A 19920-nucleotide genomic window follows, 5' to 3' on the forward strand; every position below is an offset into this window, starting at 1 on the left:
CTGACCTCTCGGCCCCAGGATCACTGGTCTGCTCTCTGTCACTGTCTCTGAAGTTTGGCTATTTTTCGGTGTGCTCACAAATGGGATATGTGGTCTTTTGTGTTTGACTACTTTTACTTTCACTTTCCAAGTTTTATGATTCATCCATGTTGCTGCACATCTAAATGTTCCACTAATTGTTATTGCTGAGTAGTATCCCATCAGATCAGATCACATCAGATCAGTCGTTCAGTCGTGTCCGACTCTTTGCGACCCCATGAATTGCAGCACACCAGGCCTCCCTGTCCATCACGAACTCCCAGAGTTCACTCAGACTCACGTCCATTGAGTCAGTGATGCCATCCAGCCGTCTCATCCTCTGTCGTCCCCTTCTCCTCTTGCCCCCAATCCCTCCCAGCATCAGAGTCTTTTCCAATGAGTCAACTCTTTGCATGAGGTGGCCAAAGTACTGGAGTTTCAGCTTTAGCATCATTCCTTCCAAAGAAATCCCAGGGCTGATCTCCTTCAGGATGGACTGGTTGGATCTCCTTGCAGTCCAAGGGACTCTCAAGAGTCTTCTCCAACACCACAGTTCAAAAGCATCAATTCTTCGGCATTCAGCCCTCTTCACAGTTCAACTCTCACATCCATACATGACTACTGGAAAAACCATAGCCTTGACTAGACAGACCTTTGTTGGCAAAGTAATGTCTCTGCTTTTGAATATGCTGTCTAGGTTGGTCATAACTTTCCTTCCAAGGAGTAAGTGTCTTTTAATTTCATGGCTGCAGTCACCATCTGCAGTGATTTTGGAGCCCAGAAAAATAAAGTCTGACACTGTTTCCACTGTTTCCCCATCTATTTCCCATGAAGTGATGGGACCGGATGCCATGATCTTCGTTTTCTGAATGTTGAGCTTTAAGCCCACTTTTTCACTCTCCACTTTCACTTTCATCAAGAGGCTTTTTAGTTCATCTTCACTTTCTGCCATAAGGGTGGTGTCATCTGCATATCTGAGGTGATTGATATTTCTCCCGGCAATCTTGATTCCAGCTTGTGTTTCTTCCAGTCCAGCGTTTCTCGTGATGTACTCTGCATATAAGTTAAATAAACAGGGTGACAATATACAGCCTTGACGTACTCCTTTTCCTATTTGAAACCAGTCTGTTGTTCCATGTTCAGTTCTAACTGTTGCTTCCTGACCTGCATACAAGTATCCCATAGTGTTTCCGAATTTGTTGGGAAATATCACATGGATATTCCCTAATTTGTTTATCTACTCAGCCGTTGATAGACATCTGGATTGTTTTCAGTTTGAGGACAGTGTAGAAAACGTTGCTATGAACATTCACATACAGGTCTTATTTTGTGGGGATATGTTTTTATTTCTCTTGGGTGAAATACTTAGTAGTAAAATTGCTGGGTTGTATGATGAGTGTGGGCTTTCTAGGTAGCTCAGTGGTAAAGAATCCGCCTACCAATACAGGAGACTCAGATTCGAACCCTGGGTGGAGAAGATCCCGGGAGAAGGAAATGGCAATCCACTCCAGTTTTTTTGCGTGGGAAATCCCATGGGCTGAAGAGCCTGGCGGGCTACAGTCTAGGGGTCAGAAAACAGTGGGATACAACTTAGTGACTAAACAAAAACAACAATGATGAGTGGATCTTTAAATTTATAAAACACTGTCAAACCACTTTCCAAAGTCACTGTATTGATTTGCAGTTCCACCAGCAATATGTAAGAAAGCCAGATGCTTCACTTCCCCACCGAAGCTCGGTACTGCCGGTCTTCCTAATTTTAGCCATTCTAGTTTGTGTAGAGCTATTTCTATTTTTAACTCCTATTTTTTTCTGATGACTAATGATTTTGAGACTCTCTTCGTGTGATTATTGGCCATTTGTATCTTTCCTTTCGTTAAGTGGATGTGCAAAGCATTTGTCTATTTTTACAGGATCGTTTCTTTTCCTGTTATTGATGTGAGCACGTTCAGTTGCCCCGTGTCTCCTGCATTGGCGGGTGTATTCTTACCGCTTGTGCTCTTCTTTATGTGTTCAGGATATTAGCTCTTTGTCACATACATGTTTTTCAAATATCTTCGTTCAGTATGGCTTGCTTTTTCATTTTCTTAACTTGGTCTTTTGAAGTACAGAAGTATTTTTGTTTTGATGAAGTACATTTTATCCATTAAAATTTTTATGGGTAATTTTTGGGGAGTTCATTTTCAGAAAGCTTTGCCTAACCCAATAGCACAAGGATTTTATCTTGCCTTATCTTTTCTTCTAGAAGTTTAATAATTTTAGCTCCTACATTTAGGTCCATCTCTAGTTAATTTTTGTATATGGTATGAGGTCAAGGTTCATTCTGTTCCTGCAAAGATATTCATTTGTTGAAAAGGCGATCATTTCCCTAATGAATTACTTTGCACCTTTTTCAAAAATTAATTGACCGCATATGTGTGAGTATGTTTCTGGACTCTGTCCTCTTCCAGAAGTTGTAAGAATACATCTTGAAACAGTGCCATACTGTTGTCTTGATTACTGTAGCTAAATAGTAAGTCTTGAAATTTACTTGTGTACACTTGTTCTTTTCTTTCAAAATTGTTTGAGTATTGAAGGTTCTTTGCCTTCCTGTATATTCATTCAGCTTGTCAATATGTTTTTTTAAAAAAGAAAGAAAGTTTGCTAAGATTTTGTAAGTACATTGGGGAGATCTGCCACTTTTCTGAGTACATTGGGAAGATTTTTTCACTTTAATAATATTCAGTTTTCCATTCCATGAGCACGGTACATCTTTCTGTTTATTTAGGTCTTTAATTTCCTTAGGCAAGATTTTGTTGTTTACAATGCTCAGATATTGCACATATTATATTGTATGTATTCCTAAATATTTTTATTTTTTGATGCTAATGTAAATGAATTAAAAAATTTTTCATTTTCTCACTATTCATGGCTAATGCTAACAAATACAATTGATTTTTTTGGTTTTTGACTTTACAATATGGTGACCTTGCTAAATTCACTGATTAATTTGTTCTAATACTTTTACTGTGGATTCCTTAGTGTTTTTTCCTAAATAGACAGACATTGTGCCTCTAAGTAAAGGCAAGCTTGCATCTGCCTTTGCCATCTGTATGCCTTTTTTTCTTGCCATATGTTACTAGGTAGGACATTAAGTGTGACAATAGGACATTAAGCACAAGGCTGAGCACAAGTGGCGGGATTAGCCCCCTTGCCTTGCTCCTGATGTTAGGTGGAAACCATTCCATCTTAAACCACAGTGATGTCAGCCATGGATTTCTTGTAGATGCCCTTATTAGGTTAAGGGATTTCCTTTCTATTCCTATTTTGCTGAATTTTAAAAACTGTGTATGTTGATTTTTGTCAAATGTTTTCCTGCATCTATTCTGACGATCATGTACTTCTCCATTATCCCATTAATGTTGTGAATTACATGGATTGATTTTCAGATGCTAAGCCAATTTTGCATCCTGGGATTAAACCCCACTTGGCCCTGATAGATTATCCCATTTATATACTGTTCGATTTTATTTGCTAAACTTTGTTAAGGTTTTTTTTGGTATCTTTTTTTCATGAGTGATGATTTGTCTGAAGCTGTCTTTTCTTATGAATGTGTCTCGAGAGGGTAACTCTGGCCTGGGAAGTGTGTTGGGATCTGTCTCCTGCCCCTCCGTGTTCTGACTGGCGTTGCCGCGGCTGCTGCCGTCATGATTACCACTGCTACTACCGTTTTCCTTCAGTGTTTGATAGAGCTCATCTGAGAAGCCGTTTAGGTTTGAAGTTTTCTTCAGGGGACTGTTTTGAATTACAAATTTCAATTTAAAAAATTAATATAGAACTATTCAAGTTTTCTGTTTCTTCTTGGGTCATTTTTGGTAATTTGTGTTTTTCAATAAATTTCATTTCATCTCGGGTTTCCCTGGTGGCTCAGAAGGTAAAGCATCTGTCTGCAATGTGGGAGACCTGGGTTCGATCCCTGGGTCAAAGAGATCCCCTGGAGAAGGAAATGGCAACCCACTCCAGTACTCTTGTCTGGAAAATTCCATGGACGGAGGAGTCTGGTAGGCTTCAGTCCACGGGGTCACAAAGAGGCAGTCATGACTGAGCAACTTCACTTTCATCTTAGTTATGTCCAATGCTCTTTTTATTCCTTTCTGAGGAGCCAAGGTCTCTGTCTGCTATCATTTTTGTTCAGCCTGAAGAGGAATATGTGTACTGACTCCAAATTGGGAAAGGAGTACATCAAGGCTGTATATTGTCACCCTGCTTATTTAACTTATATGCAGAGTACATCCTGTGAAATGCTGGGCTGGATGAAGCACAAGCTGGAATCAAGATTGCTGGGAAAAATATCAATAACGTGAGACATGAAGATGACACCATGCTAATGGCAGAAAGTGAAGAAGAATTAAAAAGCCTCTTGATGACAGTGAAAGAGGAGCATTAAAAAGTTGGCTTAAAACTCAACATTCAGAAAACTAAGATCATGGCATCTGGTCCCATCACTTCATGGCAAATAGATGGGGAAACAATGGACGCAGTCAGAGACTTTATTTTTTGGGGCTTCAAAATCACTGCAGATGGTGACTGCAGCCTTGAAATTAAAAGACGCTTGCTCCTTGGAAGAAAAGCTGTGACCAACCTAGACAGCATATTAAAAAGCAGAGACATTACTTTGCTTTCAAAGGTTCATCTAGTCAAAGCTATGGTTTTTCCAGTAGTCATGTATGGATATGAGAGTTGGACTATAAAGAAAGCTGAGCGGTGAAGAATTGATGCTTTTGAACTGTGGTGTTGAAGAAGACTCTTGAGAGTCCCTTGGACTGCAAGGAGATCCAACCAGTCCATCCTAAAGGAAATCAGTCCTGAATATTCGTTGGAAGGACTGATGCTGAAGCTGAAACTCCGATACTTTGGCCACCTGATGCGAAGAACTGACTCATTTGAAAAGACCCTGATGCTGGGAGGGACTGGGGGCAGGAGGAGAAGGGAATGACAGAGGATGAGACATTGGATGACATCACTGACTCAATGGACATGAGTTTGAGTAGGCTCTGGGAGTTGGTGATGGACAGGGAGGCCTGGCATGCTGCAGTCCATGGGGTTGCGAAGAGTCAGACACGACTGAGCGACTGAACTATGTGTACTAAAGATGGGTTCCCTTAGGTTTATTTTATTTAGAGAAGTCTTTATTTCTCCTGCAGTTTTGAGTGATCTTTTCTTAGACTGAACGCTCTGTAACCGATCTTTCTTTCAGCACTTTCTTGTTCTGCCCCCTCTTTTTGGTTTCCATTGTTTGGAATGAGGAGTCGCCTGTCAGACTGTCGTCCTCTCGTGTGTGATGGCTCTCTTGCCGCGCTGACTCTCAGCTTGGTGACCGTGCTGTGCCCTGGCCTGGCGTGTGTCACGCAGCTACTGCTCAGTGTTTGTGAGCATCTTAAATCTGTAAATGTATATCTTAATCAAATTGGGGGGAAATTTTGGCTCTTATATCCTCAAGATTCTTTTTCCTATCCTATTCTCTTTTTTCCTTCTGTGACTGCAATTACATGTATGTAAGAGTGTCTTGTGTCTTTGAAGCTCTATTCATTTTATAAATATATGTGTATTCTGTGTGTGTTATATTTGGTGATTTTGGTTGATTTGTATTTATATTCACTCCTTCTCCCTTCTGTTTTCTCCATTATTTTGTTAATTCCATCAAGTGATTTTTAAAAAAATTTCAGGTAGTATTTTCATCATTCTAAAATTTCTGCCTAATTGTTTTTATTATATCCACTTCTCTGTGAGATTTCCTATCTTTTGACTCCTTTTAGGCATGTTTTCATTTATATCATTGATGATGCTTATAATCATTGCTTTAAAAATTCTTGTCTGGTAACACCACCATTTAGGTTATTTGGGATTCCTCTCGATTGACTTTGTTTCTTTCCTTACTAATGTTTCATTTTCCTGGTTTTTCATATTCCTGCAATTTTAGATTCTATCTTAGAAAGTTTGAACGTTAAATCATGGAAACTCTAACTTCTGTTATAATTATTTTTCAATGAGTGTGGTTTCTTTTGTTTTGGTAGGCACTTATCTTAGTTGAACTCAAGCTGCATATTCTGTTTCTTGGGTGGCAGTTCCGATTTTAATTCAGACCTTTTGTGTTTAGCTATGCTTTTTAGTAGGTCCTGATCACGTGAGATTCAGAAACCAGCCGGAAATGTGGTGAGACAGAATTTGGGGATCCCTCTCTGGCCCCTTCTTTCCCAGGATTTCTCTTTCTCTCTAGGTTTATAGTTTATCTGGTTTTTTATCTAGAAAACTAGAAATCTTCTAGTTTTCTAAGCTACAAAGACGACTTTTTTTTTTTTTCTATTGGTGCCTTTGCTATCCCTCGTGTTACAGTACCCTAGCCTGGGTTAGATGCACTGAAAATATTCTTACAACTCCTCTCTTCTCAGCATAGATTTCCCACCAGAGTTCACTCTTTAGTCCCTTTTGTGTGACATGCTTAGTTGCTCAGTTTTGTCCGACTCTTTGCAACCTCATGGACTCCAGGCTCCTCTGTCCATGGGATTCTCCACGAAAGAATACTATAGTGGTTAGTCATTCCTTTCCAGGAATGGAACCCTGGTCTCCTGCATTGCAGGCAGATGCTTTACCAGCTGAGCCACCAGAGAAACCCCTGCAGTGCTTTTAGGCAGCTGCTTTTGGTATTACATTCAGAGTTCATTGTGATCATCTCTAAGAGGATTGGTCCAGAAGGATCTTACTCTACCACTACTAGAAGAAGTCAAGTTAATATTGTCATATTAATTTGTAAAACACTTTATGTTTTAAAAATATTAACAATTTGTTATGCATCATCATGAAAGATAACTTTGTAAGTCTATTGTTTGGTTCAAACTTTTAATATTTCTGATATACAGGAATTTATTATTTTGATGTAATTAAATAAGTTTGTGATTTCTCCTCTTAAGTTTTGTTTAAAAATCCATTTTCATTCGAATACCAGATAAATATACACCTAGTTTTTTTCTTGTTTTCAATGGTCCTAATTTTTATGTTTAACTTTTTAATCTCTTTGAGTTTATTTTTCTGTACTATATAGACTGATATTTTTCCCAAAGAGCAAGGCAATTTCCTAAACATAATATATGCAGCTGATCATATTTTTAATAGTAGTCACAATGTTTCCAATATTTAACTTTTTAATTTTCACCTTTAAATTTAAGGTGAAAATATATAGCACTAGCAAACTGTATCAAAATAGTGCTTGAAGTCTGGAGAAGAAAGTTTGAGTAGGAAAGAGGAAGCTTTGTTTTGTGTGTTAATAGCAAGGCATCAGCCGCTGTCACAATCTGCTTGTTGCCTGACGAAATCACTTAGTCAATCAGTCGCTCTTTCTCATGACCACATACAAGGTGCTAAGAGCAGAAGTAATAACCAGTCAGCGTTAGCTGGTATAAAGTAATCATAACTGAAGTGGTATACAAGCGTTAGCCGCTGATGATACTAATTCTTAGGTGGTGATAAATCCAACAGAGGATAGAGACATGGTGCTGCAGGACAAACAGCCCTGCCTAGGGAAAAAAGGGGAGGCTTCCTTGAGAGAGTGATGATTCAGTTGAGGCTTGCAAGAGGAGTAGAATTAACTACCTAAAGTGTGGGAGATAGTGAGGGGGAAGGTGGCAGTTAGCAAAGGCAGCAGCGAGTTTAAGGAACCCGTGGCAAGAAGAGCACAAGCGTTCTGAGGAATCTGAGAGCGAGGGGCAGCATGGTACGGGATAAAGTCAGAGGTGTGAATAGGGTCCAACTGTGCAGGCTGTGCTTACTGAAGGACTGTAATTTTTGCCGTAAGAGTAATGGGGAGTTGTGGAAAGATTTTAAGCAAAAGAGTGATCACATTTGCGTTTCAAAAAGAGCAGGCTGATTAAAGTGTGAAAATACTTCAGTGGAAGGCAACAATAGGTACAGGAGACCAATGAGCTATCGCAAAGATTCGAGTGAGAAAAGATGGTAGCTTGGCACCACACGTGGGTGTATGAATGGATGGACCGTTGGATGGATGGGTGCAAGTGTAAACCTCAGTTGAGATGGCAGTACTACAGTCTTGATTGTGTGTGTGTGTGTGTGTGTGTGTGTGTGTGTGTGTGCTAAGTCACTCAGTCGTGTCCAACTCTGCAACCCTATGGACTGCAGCCTGCTGGGCTCTTCCCTCCAAGGGATTCTCCAGGCGAGAATACTGGAGTGGGTTGCCATGCCCTCCTCCAGGGGATCTTCCCAACTCAGGGACTGAAGCTTCATCAGGGACTGAACCTTCGTCTCTGACGTCTGTCTGCATTGGCAGGCAGGCTCTTTACCACGAGCGCCACCTGGGAAGCCCACTACAGTCTTAAGGCAACTTAAGTTTGTTTCCCACTGTCCCTTTAAATTTCCTCAGTTGGATTAGTTCTTTTACCCATGGATGAAAAGTATGAGCAGACTTTGATTTTTCTGGTTTGTCTCGAATCACACAAACAGCCCCAGCTTACTAGTTGCAATAGTTAGTCACAGATCATGGTCAAAGCTGTAGACCTGATTTAAATGTGAATCGTGTTCCTGGCCCAGTCAGGGCCTGCTAGGGGCACAAATGGCCTCTTCCCCTCTCCCCACTTGGCACTTCTCTTCCTTCCCCATATTGCAAACTTGGGTTCTGACTCCTCCAGGGCGGAAGTGCCCAGAGGAAGGAGAGGAAAAAAGGGGAGCAGGAATGTTCGTACTGGACTGGCTCTCCTGTGAGCTGGAAACTGCATTCTCTGGGCCTAGCAAGTGTCTTTTGTCTGCAGGCGTTTCCTTTCAGGACAGCTCTTGCTGGGTCTGTGGGTTTCACACTTGGCTCTCACGTCTGCAGTTCTTTGATGAAGGCCAATGCACCTCCATCTCAGCTGATCACTTACTTCTTCCCTCCTCGGCCCCTGGCAACCTGGAGATAGGGAAGGAAAGCCTCCCTTTACTAAGGTCCGTTCACTCTTCCAAGTGGCCTTCTTGGGCAGGACGCAGATGACCCCGTGTATTTGTGTGCGCTCTCCCGCGCGTGGCCCAGTGAGATTCTCAGGAGATCCTCCGCGTTATTTCCCTGCCGACTCTGAGAGTAAGCCAGCAGTCTTGCCAACACCCGCTCTGCCTGCCGCCATTTTCGGTCAACGGCTGAGCAGCTTGTCTCCCGTCTGCACGATTTCTGTTCTCTGATACACAGGACCCTCCATGGCAGGAGCGCCCAGGTAGAACTCTTCTTCCCACAAGGCTTGAGATGTGGGTACACACTGTCTATCCTGCTTAAGGCTTGGGGGTCTCTCAGACATACCTAAAGCTTTTCACCCCAGATTTTCTCTCTTATTCCTCTATTTTCTGGACCTAGAACAGGAACATCTTGGGGCTTTTATTCTGCCTACCACTCCAATCGAACTCTTCAAATAATGAGTTTGAAAGAATGATTTCAGGAGCCTTAGAATTTTAATCAAAGCCCTTTGTTTCTCCCTTCAATGTATGCTGCTGCGGACAGAACTGGAGACAGGGAGATGTACAGGCAGTGTGCTTTTTACTTGCTTTTAAGAAGTCAATTTGCAGTGTTATTTTACTAAACTATTTTGTTTACCTTATATACAAAATTTCATATAAATTCACTGCTGCCATTTTAGTTCAATAGTAAGCACCTAATCCATGCAGTGTTACAGAAAAAATTGTTTGAAATACTATCTTTGTTTTTTCTAATCCAGATTTGGACTTAAAACCACCACTAAAGTCAATTGGAAGCAATTTTTAACATCATTTTATGAACCTCAATATGAAGCTAGCAATAAAGCTCCCTTGACAAAAAGAAATAGGTATGTAAAAGAAAAAACCAAGGTGTGGTTACGCATATCATAATATGCAAAAGCTTAGAGAATATTCGAATTACTTTTTCTTCATTTATTGAATGACAAATTAGTCTTCATTGAATAATTAGACTTTTACATAATGATGTATAGCTTACAAAGTATTTTCCATATATTTTTCTTATTTAAAATTACCTTAAACTGTAAGGTAGGTATAATTATTATTCCAACTTCTAGATGGCAAAATAAGACATTAAGGGAGTCTTCACTAGATCACAGGCTTCATGAGTCATGGAGGCGGAATCGGAGCCTAAACGTCTGCAGACACCCCCTGCCAAGCGCGGTCTCCGAGCACTAAGTATCTCCTTGTAGAACTGGGTATAAACATGCAACTCTAAAATGCTATATGCAAAAGAGCAATGTATGCTAACTTGTTCTCCAGCCGCACTCTGCATGGCGCACATACTGTGGATTATTTGCCTTGAGTGCCGTTATTTTCACTTCCATTCTAATGTCTATTATAACTTGAGATTTACATTATCACATAAATTGTGGTGGGGGCCCCGAAACATAAAAAAACACTTAATAATATGACATTTTGGCGTTTAGACTTTCGCTCTAAGAACTATTTTGTTTGTGTTGATGTGTACCCTGTATTGATCGCCCTATATGAATCTTAAAGAAAAAAAAAACAGCCTTTATAACCTCAGCACATTCATTGAAAGCACTATGCTCTATTGTAAAGTGAAATATACCACAGGGTTAATTCCCATTTCACTAGGTCCAATCCCTGTCTCAGGGTTTGTGAATATTTAATGAACTGCCCTGGTCACCAGCCTTCCAGGTATTCAGAGCCCCTCGCCCCTCACCACACCCCACCCCCCATACATGCAGTTCTATGAGTTCATTTCTTAAGTGAAGTTACTTCTATCTCTTTATAGTTTTCTTGTCCCACAGCACCTTGCTGAGGACTGTACAAATTAACCTGTGAACTTTGTTTACTTTAAAAGAGTAGTTCTCAACTGGGGACCGTCTTGGCCCCCAAGGAGATATTTCGCAATGTATTGTCCCAGCTGGGGCAGGGGTGCTACCACTCTCCACTGGATGAGCCCGGAGATGCTGCTAAACATCCCTCAGTGCACAGCACGGGACCTCCACCCCCTCTCCCCTCCTACCCCCGCAACAAAGAACTGTCCGGCCCCAGCGTCAATGGTACTGTGGGAGATAAAACTGGTGCAAACGTACCCATTCATGCCAGTGTTTGTGGTCTTCAGAAAAGCCAGGTTCCAAGTCACACGAAGAACTCAGACCCAGCATTTCTGCTACTTCCTATGTTCCCTAAAAGTGGTGGCAGGGGTGTGTGGGTTTGATTGTTCTTGTACAACTGGAAAAAGCTAAGATGGCTGTATAGATGCAGCAGTGAACTCCCCTAAATGATCTGAGAGATGTTCAGAGCCAGTCTGACTCACCACCATTCTTTATTTCGTGGGACATGTCAAACCGTCTAATTGAACCCTGAAAAGGGAGGCTGGCAAGTATATATTGCCAGGAGGTTCTTCAGCCTCTGCTGTGATCAGAATCCCCAGTGAAGTTGGCTCTGATCTCCCCGGTGGATGATCATGGGCCTCCAAGCATACATGCAGGCTGCTGGCCCTGATCTCGGGGGATGAAAGCAAGAGGCAAGTGAGGGAGACGGGTCTGATAACAGAGGTGGTCCTGGCAGTCACGGCTACTGTCAGCAGTGAGGGACAGCTTGTGAAGGTCGACGTCCTCAGTGATGATGTGGGCAAGTGGGCTGCAACACGCTGCCTCTACAAGGAGTACTGGTTTCAGCACTGATCTCAACAGTGATCAGTTTGTTCTCAACCATGATCTCGGCATCTTTCCTGGTCTTTTTTTGAGACCAAAGGCTTGAACTGGCCAGACGGCTGGCCACGACTATTCGGCAAGGGAAGGGGAGAGTGATGGGGCTGCAAGACTAATTGGTGCCTGTGGGAACTGCATGCAAGCTGGCTCCCTGATTAGGTACCACGTTGACTGAGTGACAGATGGGCCCACACGAGCATGTGACGCTTTTTGGAAGAGGAGCCATCCAGAAATAAAGCGTTAGTATAGATGTTGTTAGGGTGATTTTCTTTCTTTTTTTTTGCATTAAGAACGAAGGTCAAGAACATAACCTTATTCCTGTCTTTCTCTTAATTTTGTAGCATCAACTTTAGAAATCAGGTTCACAAGGAAAACATTATCACGAAGTTATTTAGACATGAAGATCACGATTCATCGTTGAAGAAAGCACTGCTGCTCATCAAGTCTGTAAGATTTTGAAACTGGTGAAAAACTCACTGTTGTGAGGAAGGCTAACACTCAACAGGACCAATAAAAAAACTGTATACTCATTAATTTATCACTCAACAAATAATTTTGAGTTCCCATTATATGCTATGGGCTTCTCAGGTGGCTCAGTGGTAAAGAATCCGCCTGCAATGCAGGAGATGCAGGTTTGATTCCTGGGTGGGGAAGATTCTCTGGAGAAGGAAATGACAACCCACTCTAGTATTCTTGCCTGGGAAATCCCATGGACAGAAGAGCCTGGTGGGCTCCAGTTCACGGGCTTGCAAGAGTTGGACAGAACTTAGCGACTAAACCACCACCACCATTATATGCTGGCACTTCTTATGAGTGCTCAGGGATGCAAAGCCTGACCTCAAGAGCGGGGTCTAGTTGGGAAGATGGGGGACATAAAGTGTACTGCAGTGTAGCCAGGTGAATGCCGGGGGCTGAGAGCGACAGGTGTCAGGATTGTTAAGGATGGAGTGACTCATCACCATTACCTGTACAATTAAGGACTAACCTTGACCCGTCAAGCTTTCCTCCCATCCCCACGGGTTCATAACCAACTTGTAGCCCTGAATGGGAACATTTTCTTAGTCCCAGAATAGTCTGTTTAATTGCTTCCCTGTCCTGCAAAGGGAGGCTTGTCCATGATGTTGCTTTAAACATTAGCTCCTGCCCCCTTTCACGTTCATTTTAGAAAGCAGCATTCGGATGCCTTTGGTTCAGAGCCACGTCTCACACGTTAGTTATTTACTGAGCACATCCGATTACTGAATCTCTAGTAAATAACCAGGAGTGCAGTGAACTACTTTGCCTCAGGCTCAAACACAGAAGAGGAGTCCCCTGGCCTCTGGGTCCCCCGGCCAAGCCCGCCACCCTGGACAGTCTCCGCCGTGGGCCGGGCTCGGGGGAGGCTCCCAGGGCCTGGAGGAGGGCTGGAGGGTTCTGGTTTGCACTCTGCTCTGGAGGCTGCAGCTGCACGCTTCTGTCCGTCTAGAATGCCTCTGCACAGCGTGGATTCCGAGCTCTGGGTTCTGCTTTGTCCGGGGGAGATTCTCTAGCTGGTGCGCCAGGCACAGTTCATCTTCACACCTACTTACCAGTTCTCTGAGAACGGCCAGGAATAGGGAACCCATTCTACATGCCAGGCTCTGCCTTCAATGATTTTTGTGGTGTCCACTCACTTTAGCCTCTCGATACCTCTGTCAGGCAGACACTGTCATTACCTTCAGTTATCCTTTTTGTTTCGCCCTCACTTGCTGAGGAAAGGAGGCTGGGGGTGAGTGCCCGGCCCGAGGCTCCCCCTGCTAGTGAGCGGTGGGGCTGAGATTGGAACCAGCTGCCCCCCAAGCTGGCACACTTCCACCCTGCACTGAGCCGCCCGCCAGCGCGCTGACCAGGCCACCGCTTTAAGATAAACGAAGGCTCCTGTGTGTTCACCCGCCTCAGCTTTTATTAGTATATTGAAGAAGTAATTTAATTAAAAACGGTGAAATCTTCACCTCCGCTAATGGAGGGCTGTAATAATGCTTACCGAGCCAAATCTCAGTGACTTAACAGTCCCTGAGGTACCTCTGGACAAATAGACTGATGAACGCACACAGGAGAAGGTGGGGAATTGAGTGTCTGCTCCGTGCCAGACGGAACCCACAGTGAATAAGGCGAAGTCCCCACTGCCGACGACTTCACCCTCTGGAGGACTGCAGGCGAGCCACAGCCATCACATACCGAGACCACAGAGGTGGGGTTTCCAATGGGACCCCCGCCCCACGCCTGCCAATCATTGCCTGGGTCTTGGCCACATTCTGGGACCTGGTAGGAGAAGGAGAGCAGAGGGAAAGAGCCAGCAGTGGGCACGGAATGGCATTTGGCCACAGAGGACAGCCCTGGGAAGCAGGACCCACTCCTGCCGTAGAGAAGGATGCAGAATTGTTAGAAGACAGGCTTTCAGTCTGCTCCAAGTCACACCCAGCTGTGTGTGCTGCCTGAGTATGCCTCTGCCCTCGTGCTAAGTGGACTCCCTCACCCCACTGACTTATGCTGAAGTCAGGTGTGGCTCATGTTCTAGCCCGGAAACAGCTTGTGCCCTGCCTATTCATGTACTTCATTCTCAGTGTTGTCATCTGCAGCTCGCATGATTTTATGAGTAGAACTTCCCAAAGAACCTTCCAAAAATTATTAAAATTAAACAAAAAAAACAAACAAACAAAAAAAAAATTATTAGAATTCATCATAGAATTGAGAAGGTCATTGGATACAGGGTCAATATACAAAGATCAGTAATATTTCTATAAACTGCAATAAGCAATTGGAAAAAGAAATTTTAAAATATTATTGCTAATAATCCTTAAAAAAAACCCAAATACCTAGAAATATATCTAACCAAAAATGTGCAAATCCTCTGTGTTGAAGACTTGGAAGATTGCTTGTGCACATAGCCGCCTGCTACAAACTCAGAGTGTGTAGAAGGAAGACATGCTTCTCAGCTCATTCTCTGAGGCCGATGTTACCTTAATACCAAAGCCAGATGAAGAGATCACAAGAAAAACCACAGACCAATATCCTTCATGAATATAGTTGCAAGAATTCTCAAAAATATTAGCAAACTGAACCTTGCAATGTGTAAAAAGGATTAGACGCTATGGCCACATGAGGTTCATCCCAGGATGGCAAGGTTGCTTTAACTTCCAAAAGATCAATTACCATCACACACAATATTAATAGAAACAAAGGACAGATCTGCATGACCATAAATGCAGAAAAAAATTTCTGAAAAATTCAACACTCATTCACGATAACAACTTTCAACCAACTAGGAATAGAAAGGAAATTCCCTAACCTGATAAAGGGCCTTTATGATAAACCCAAAGCTAACAGCATAGTTGGGCTTCCCTGATGGCTAATAAAGGATTCGCCTGCCAATGCAAGAGGCTCAGGTTTGAAGGTAGGAAGGAATTGGTGATAGGTGATAGGTGATAGGTAGGAAGGATAGGTGAGAAGGAAATGGCAACCCACTCCAGCATTCTTGTCTGGGAAATCCCATGGACAGAGGAACCTGGCAGGCTATAGTCCATGGGGTTGCAAAAGAGTCTGTCGCAATTTAGTGACTAAACATTAACAGAACAGTTAATGACAAAAGACTGAATACTCCCCCCAAAATCAGGCTGTTGCTGCTGCTGCTAAGTCCCTTTAATCGTGCCCAACTCTGTGTGACCCCATAGACGGCAGCGCACCAGGCTCCCCCGTCCCTGGGATTCTCCAGGCAAGAACACTGGAGTGGGTTGCCATTTCCTTCTCCAATGAATGGAAGTGAAATGTGAAAGGGAAGTCGCTCAGTCGTGTCCGACTCTTTGTGACCCCATGAACTGCAGCCCACCAGGCTCCTCCATCCATGGGATTTTCCAGGCAAGAGTACTGGAGTAGGGTGCCATTGCCTTCTCCACCCGAAATCAAGAAAAACACAATAATGTCAGCTCTAGCTACTTCTTTCCAACATTATACTGAAGTTCTAGACGATGTAATCAGGAAAGAAAAGAAATAAAAGGCATACACGTTGGGAAGAAAAAAGGAAGACTGTCGTTAATCCCAGACTTGATCTTGTAATAGAAAATTCTAGGGAATGCACTTACACATGGACTGCTAGAACTAACAAATGAATCCATCAAGGTCACAGGATACAAGCTCCAGGTCCAAAAATCCATTACATTTCCATGAATTAGCAACGAACAATCTGAAAATAAACTTCAGTAAGCAATCCCATTCACAGCAGCATAAAAAGAATAAAAAACCTAGAAGTAAATTTAACAGAAGAAGGCCAGGTTTGTGTACTGAAAATTATAAAACACGGTAAAAAGGAAAAGAAGATGTAAATAAGTGAAGAGACATTTAATATTCATGGATTAGAACACTCAGTATTATTAAGGTGGCAGTTCTTTCCAGATTGATCTGTAGATTCAATGAAAGCCCATCAAAATTCCAGCTGGCTTTTTTTTTTTTTTTTCAGAAATTGTAAATCTGATCTTAAAATTCATTTGGAAATGCAAAGGTTGCAGAAGAGCTAAAACAATTTTGGAAACAAAGAGTGACATTAGAGTACTTAAACTTCCAGATTTTGAATCATAGGAAAAAGTTACAGTAATAAAGACAGGGTGGTACAGGCATGGGCTAGACATTGATCAATGGAACATAACTGAGGGTATGGAAATAAACCCTCACACTGATGGTCAATTAGTTTTCAACCAATTCAGCAGGTGAAAGAATAATCTTTTCAACAAATGGTGCTGAGACAAGTGGGTATGCCAACAAAAGTCATATAGTCAAAGCTATGGTTTTCCAGTAGTCATGAACAGATGTGAGAGTTGGATGATAAATAAAGCTGAGGGCCAAAGAACTGATGTTTTCAAATTGTGGTGTTGAAGAAGAGCTCTTGAGAGTCCCTTGGACTGCAAGGAGATCAAACCCGTCAATCCTAAAGGAACTCAACCCTGAATACTCATTGGAACGACTGATGCTAAAGCTGAAGCTCCAGTACTTTGGCTACCTGATGCGAAGAGCCAACTCTTGGAAAACACCCTGATGATGGGAAAGATTGAGGGCAGGAGGATAAGGGGTTGACAGAAGATGAGACGGTTGGATGACATCACTGACTCAATGGGCGTGAGTTTGAGCAAATTCTAGTAGATAGTGAAGGACAGGGAAGCCTGGAGTGCTGCAGTCCATGGGGTCACAAAGATTCTGTCATGACTTAGTGACTAAGCAATGCAAAATGATGAAGTTAGACCTTTTCTTTACATTATATACAAAAATTAATTGAAAATGGACCATAAACCTAAATGTAAGAGCTAAAATAGTAAAAGTCTTAGAAGAAGACATATGTGTGATTCTTTGTGATCTTGTGTTAGGCAAAGATTTTTAATGATGTGATACTAAAAGCATGATCCATAAAACAACAAAATGTATAAATTGGACTAATTTAGAATTAAAAGCTTTTGTTCTTCAGAGGATACCATTAAGGAGGTGAAAAGACAAACCACAAACTGGGAGAAAACGTATGCAAATTCTATATCTGGTAAAGGGCTTACATCTAGAATATATGAGAACTCTTAGAACTCAATAAGAAGACTACCCAATTTTTAAAATGGACAAGATTTTAATAGACATTTCACCAAAGAATATACAGGAATACGCAGTTAACACAGGAAGCGGAGCTCAACATTGTTAGTCCTCAGGGAAATGCAAATCAATAGGGCGGTGAGAGACCACCTCACACGCCCTGGAGTGGCTGCTGACAGCAAGACAGAGAACACTAAGTGCTGGTGGTGCCGTGGACATGGCACTTACACCCCCGGTGGGACCATACAATGGTACAACTGCTGCAGAAAGCAACATGTCATTTCTTAACAGTTTAAAACAAATGACCACATGACCCAGGGATTCCACTCCTAGATACCTCTGCCCAAGAGAAATAAAAACACATGTCCACACAAAGGCTTGTGTGCAAGAGTCCACAGTAACATTATTCCTCGTTTCCAAACTGGAAACAGTCCAAATGTTCATCAACTTACGATCATACAAAATGTGCCGTATCATACAACGGAATAGTAGTAACCAGAATAAAAAGGAACAAAATACCGATCCATGCAACATCACAGATGAGCCTCACAAACATTATACCTGTTGAAGGAAGGCAGATGAAAGGTGCATACAGATAAAATGTTGTATGAGTCTATTTACATGAAATGTCTAGAAAAAAAGCAAATATGTATAGAGATAGAAACTAGATTAGTCCCTTAGGATAGGGTGGAAATGCAGAGTGACAGCAAATGGGCACAAGGTTTCTTGGGTGTGATGAAAACACTCGAATTAGAGAGTGATAATGGTTGATTTTAGAGCCAACACCCAAAAAGATGTCCTTTTCATTATAGGGGTCTGGAATGCAAAAGCAGAAAGTCAAGAAGCACCTGGGGCAACAGGCAAATTTGGCCTTGGAATACAGAATGAAGCAGGACAAAAGCTAATAGAGTTTTGCCCAGAGAACACACTGGTCATAGCAAACACCCTTTTTCAACAACACAAGAGAAATGGAGATGACATCACGAGATGGTCAACACCGAAATCAGATTGATTATATTCTTTGCAGCCAAAGATGGAGAAGCTCTATACAGTCAGCAAAAACAAGACCGGGAGCTGACTGTGGCTCAGATTATGAACTCCTTATTGCCAAATTCAGGATTAAATTGAAGAAAGTAGGGGAAACCACTAGACCATTCAGGTATGACCTAAATCAAATCCCTTATGATTATACAGTGGAAGTGAGAAATAGATTTAATTGACTAGATCTGATAGATAGAGTGCCTAATGAACTATGAACTGAGATTTGTGACATTGTACAGGAGATAGGGATCAAGATCATCCCCATGGAAAAGAAAAGCAAAAAAGCAAAATGGCTGTCTGGGGAGGCCTTACAAATAGCTGTGAAAAGAAGAGAAGTGAAAAGCAAAGGAGAAAAGGAAAGATATAAGCATCTGAATGCAGAGTTCCAAAGAATAGCAAGAAGAGATAAGAAAGGCTTCCTCAGTGATCAATGCAAAGAAATAGAGGAAAACAACAGAATGGGAAAGACTAGAGATCTCATCAAGAAAATTAGAGATACCAAGGGAACATTTCATGCAAAGATGGGCTCGATAAAGGACAGAAATGGTATGGACCTAACAGAAGCAGAAGATATTAAGAAGAGATGGCAAGAATACACAGAATAACTGTACAAAAAAGATCTTCACGACCAAGATAATCATGAGTGATGGTGTGATCACTCATCTAGAGCCAGACATCCTGGAATGTGAAGTCAAGTGGGCCTTAGAAAGCATCACTATGAACGAAGCTACTGGAGGTGATAGAATTCCAGTTGAGCTATTTCAAATCCTGAAAGATGATACGGTGAAAATGCTGCACTCAATATGCCAGCAAATTTGGAAAACTCACCAGTGGCCACAGGACTGGAAAAGGTCAGTTTTCATTCCAATCCCAAAGAAAGGCAATGCCAAAGAATACTCAAAACTACCACACAATTGAATTCATCTCACACTCTAGTAAAGTAATGCTCAAAATTCTCCAAGCCAGGCTTCAGCAATACGTGAACCATGAACTTCCAGATGTTCAAGCTGGTTATTGAAAAGGCAGAGGAAACAGAGATCAAATTGCCAACATCCACTGGATCATCAAAAAAGCAAGACAGTTCCAGAAAAGCATCTATTTCTGCTTTATGGACTATGTCAAAGCCTTTGACTGTGTGGATCACAATAAACTGTGGAAAATTCTGAAAGAGATGGGAATACCAGACCACCTGACCTGCCTCTTGAGAAACCTATATTCAGGTCAGGAAGCAACAGTTAGAACTGGACATGGAACAACAGACTGGTTCCAAATAGGAAAAGGAGTATGTCAAGGCTGTATATTGTCACCTGCTTATTTAACTTCTATGCAGAGTACATCATGAGAAATGCTGGGCTGGAAGAGGCACAAGCTGGAATCAAGATTGCTGGGAGAAATAGCAATAACCTCAGATATGCAGATGATACCACCATTATGGCAGAAAGTGAAGAGGAACTAAAAAGCCTCTTGATGAAAGTGAAAGAGGAGAGTGAAAACGTCGGCTTAAGCGCAACATTCAGAAAACTAAGATCATGGCTTCTGGTCCCATCACTTCATGGGAAATAGATGGGGAAACAGTGAAAACAATGTCAGA

At 42.1% G+C, this 19920-nt stretch overlaps 1 protein-coding gene across 1 annotated transcript in view; it reads left to right on the top strand.

Annotated features, from left to right (window-relative positions):
- Nucleotides 1-19920, top strand: part of EFCAB6 (EF-hand calcium binding domain 6) — a 258271-nt gene that overhangs the window by 101929 nt on the left and 136422 nt on the right. The window contains exons 11-12 of the mRNA XM_055565985.1: nucleotides 9744-9851; nucleotides 12050-12155. Of these exons, the coding sequence (XP_055421960.1) occupies nucleotides 9744-9851; nucleotides 12050-12155 (214 nt within the window). The remainder of the gene's footprint in view (nucleotides 1-9743; nucleotides 9852-12049; nucleotides 12156-19920) is intronic.

The sequence above is a fragment of the Bubalus kerabau genome, chromosome 1 (assembly GCF_029407905.1).
Source record: "Bubalus kerabau isolate K-KA32 ecotype Philippines breed swamp buffalo chromosome 1, PCC_UOA_SB_1v2, whole genome shotgun sequence".
In the NCBI taxonomy this organism is placed as follows: domain Eukaryota; kingdom Metazoa; phylum Chordata; class Mammalia; order Artiodactyla; family Bovidae; genus Bubalus; species Bubalus kerabau.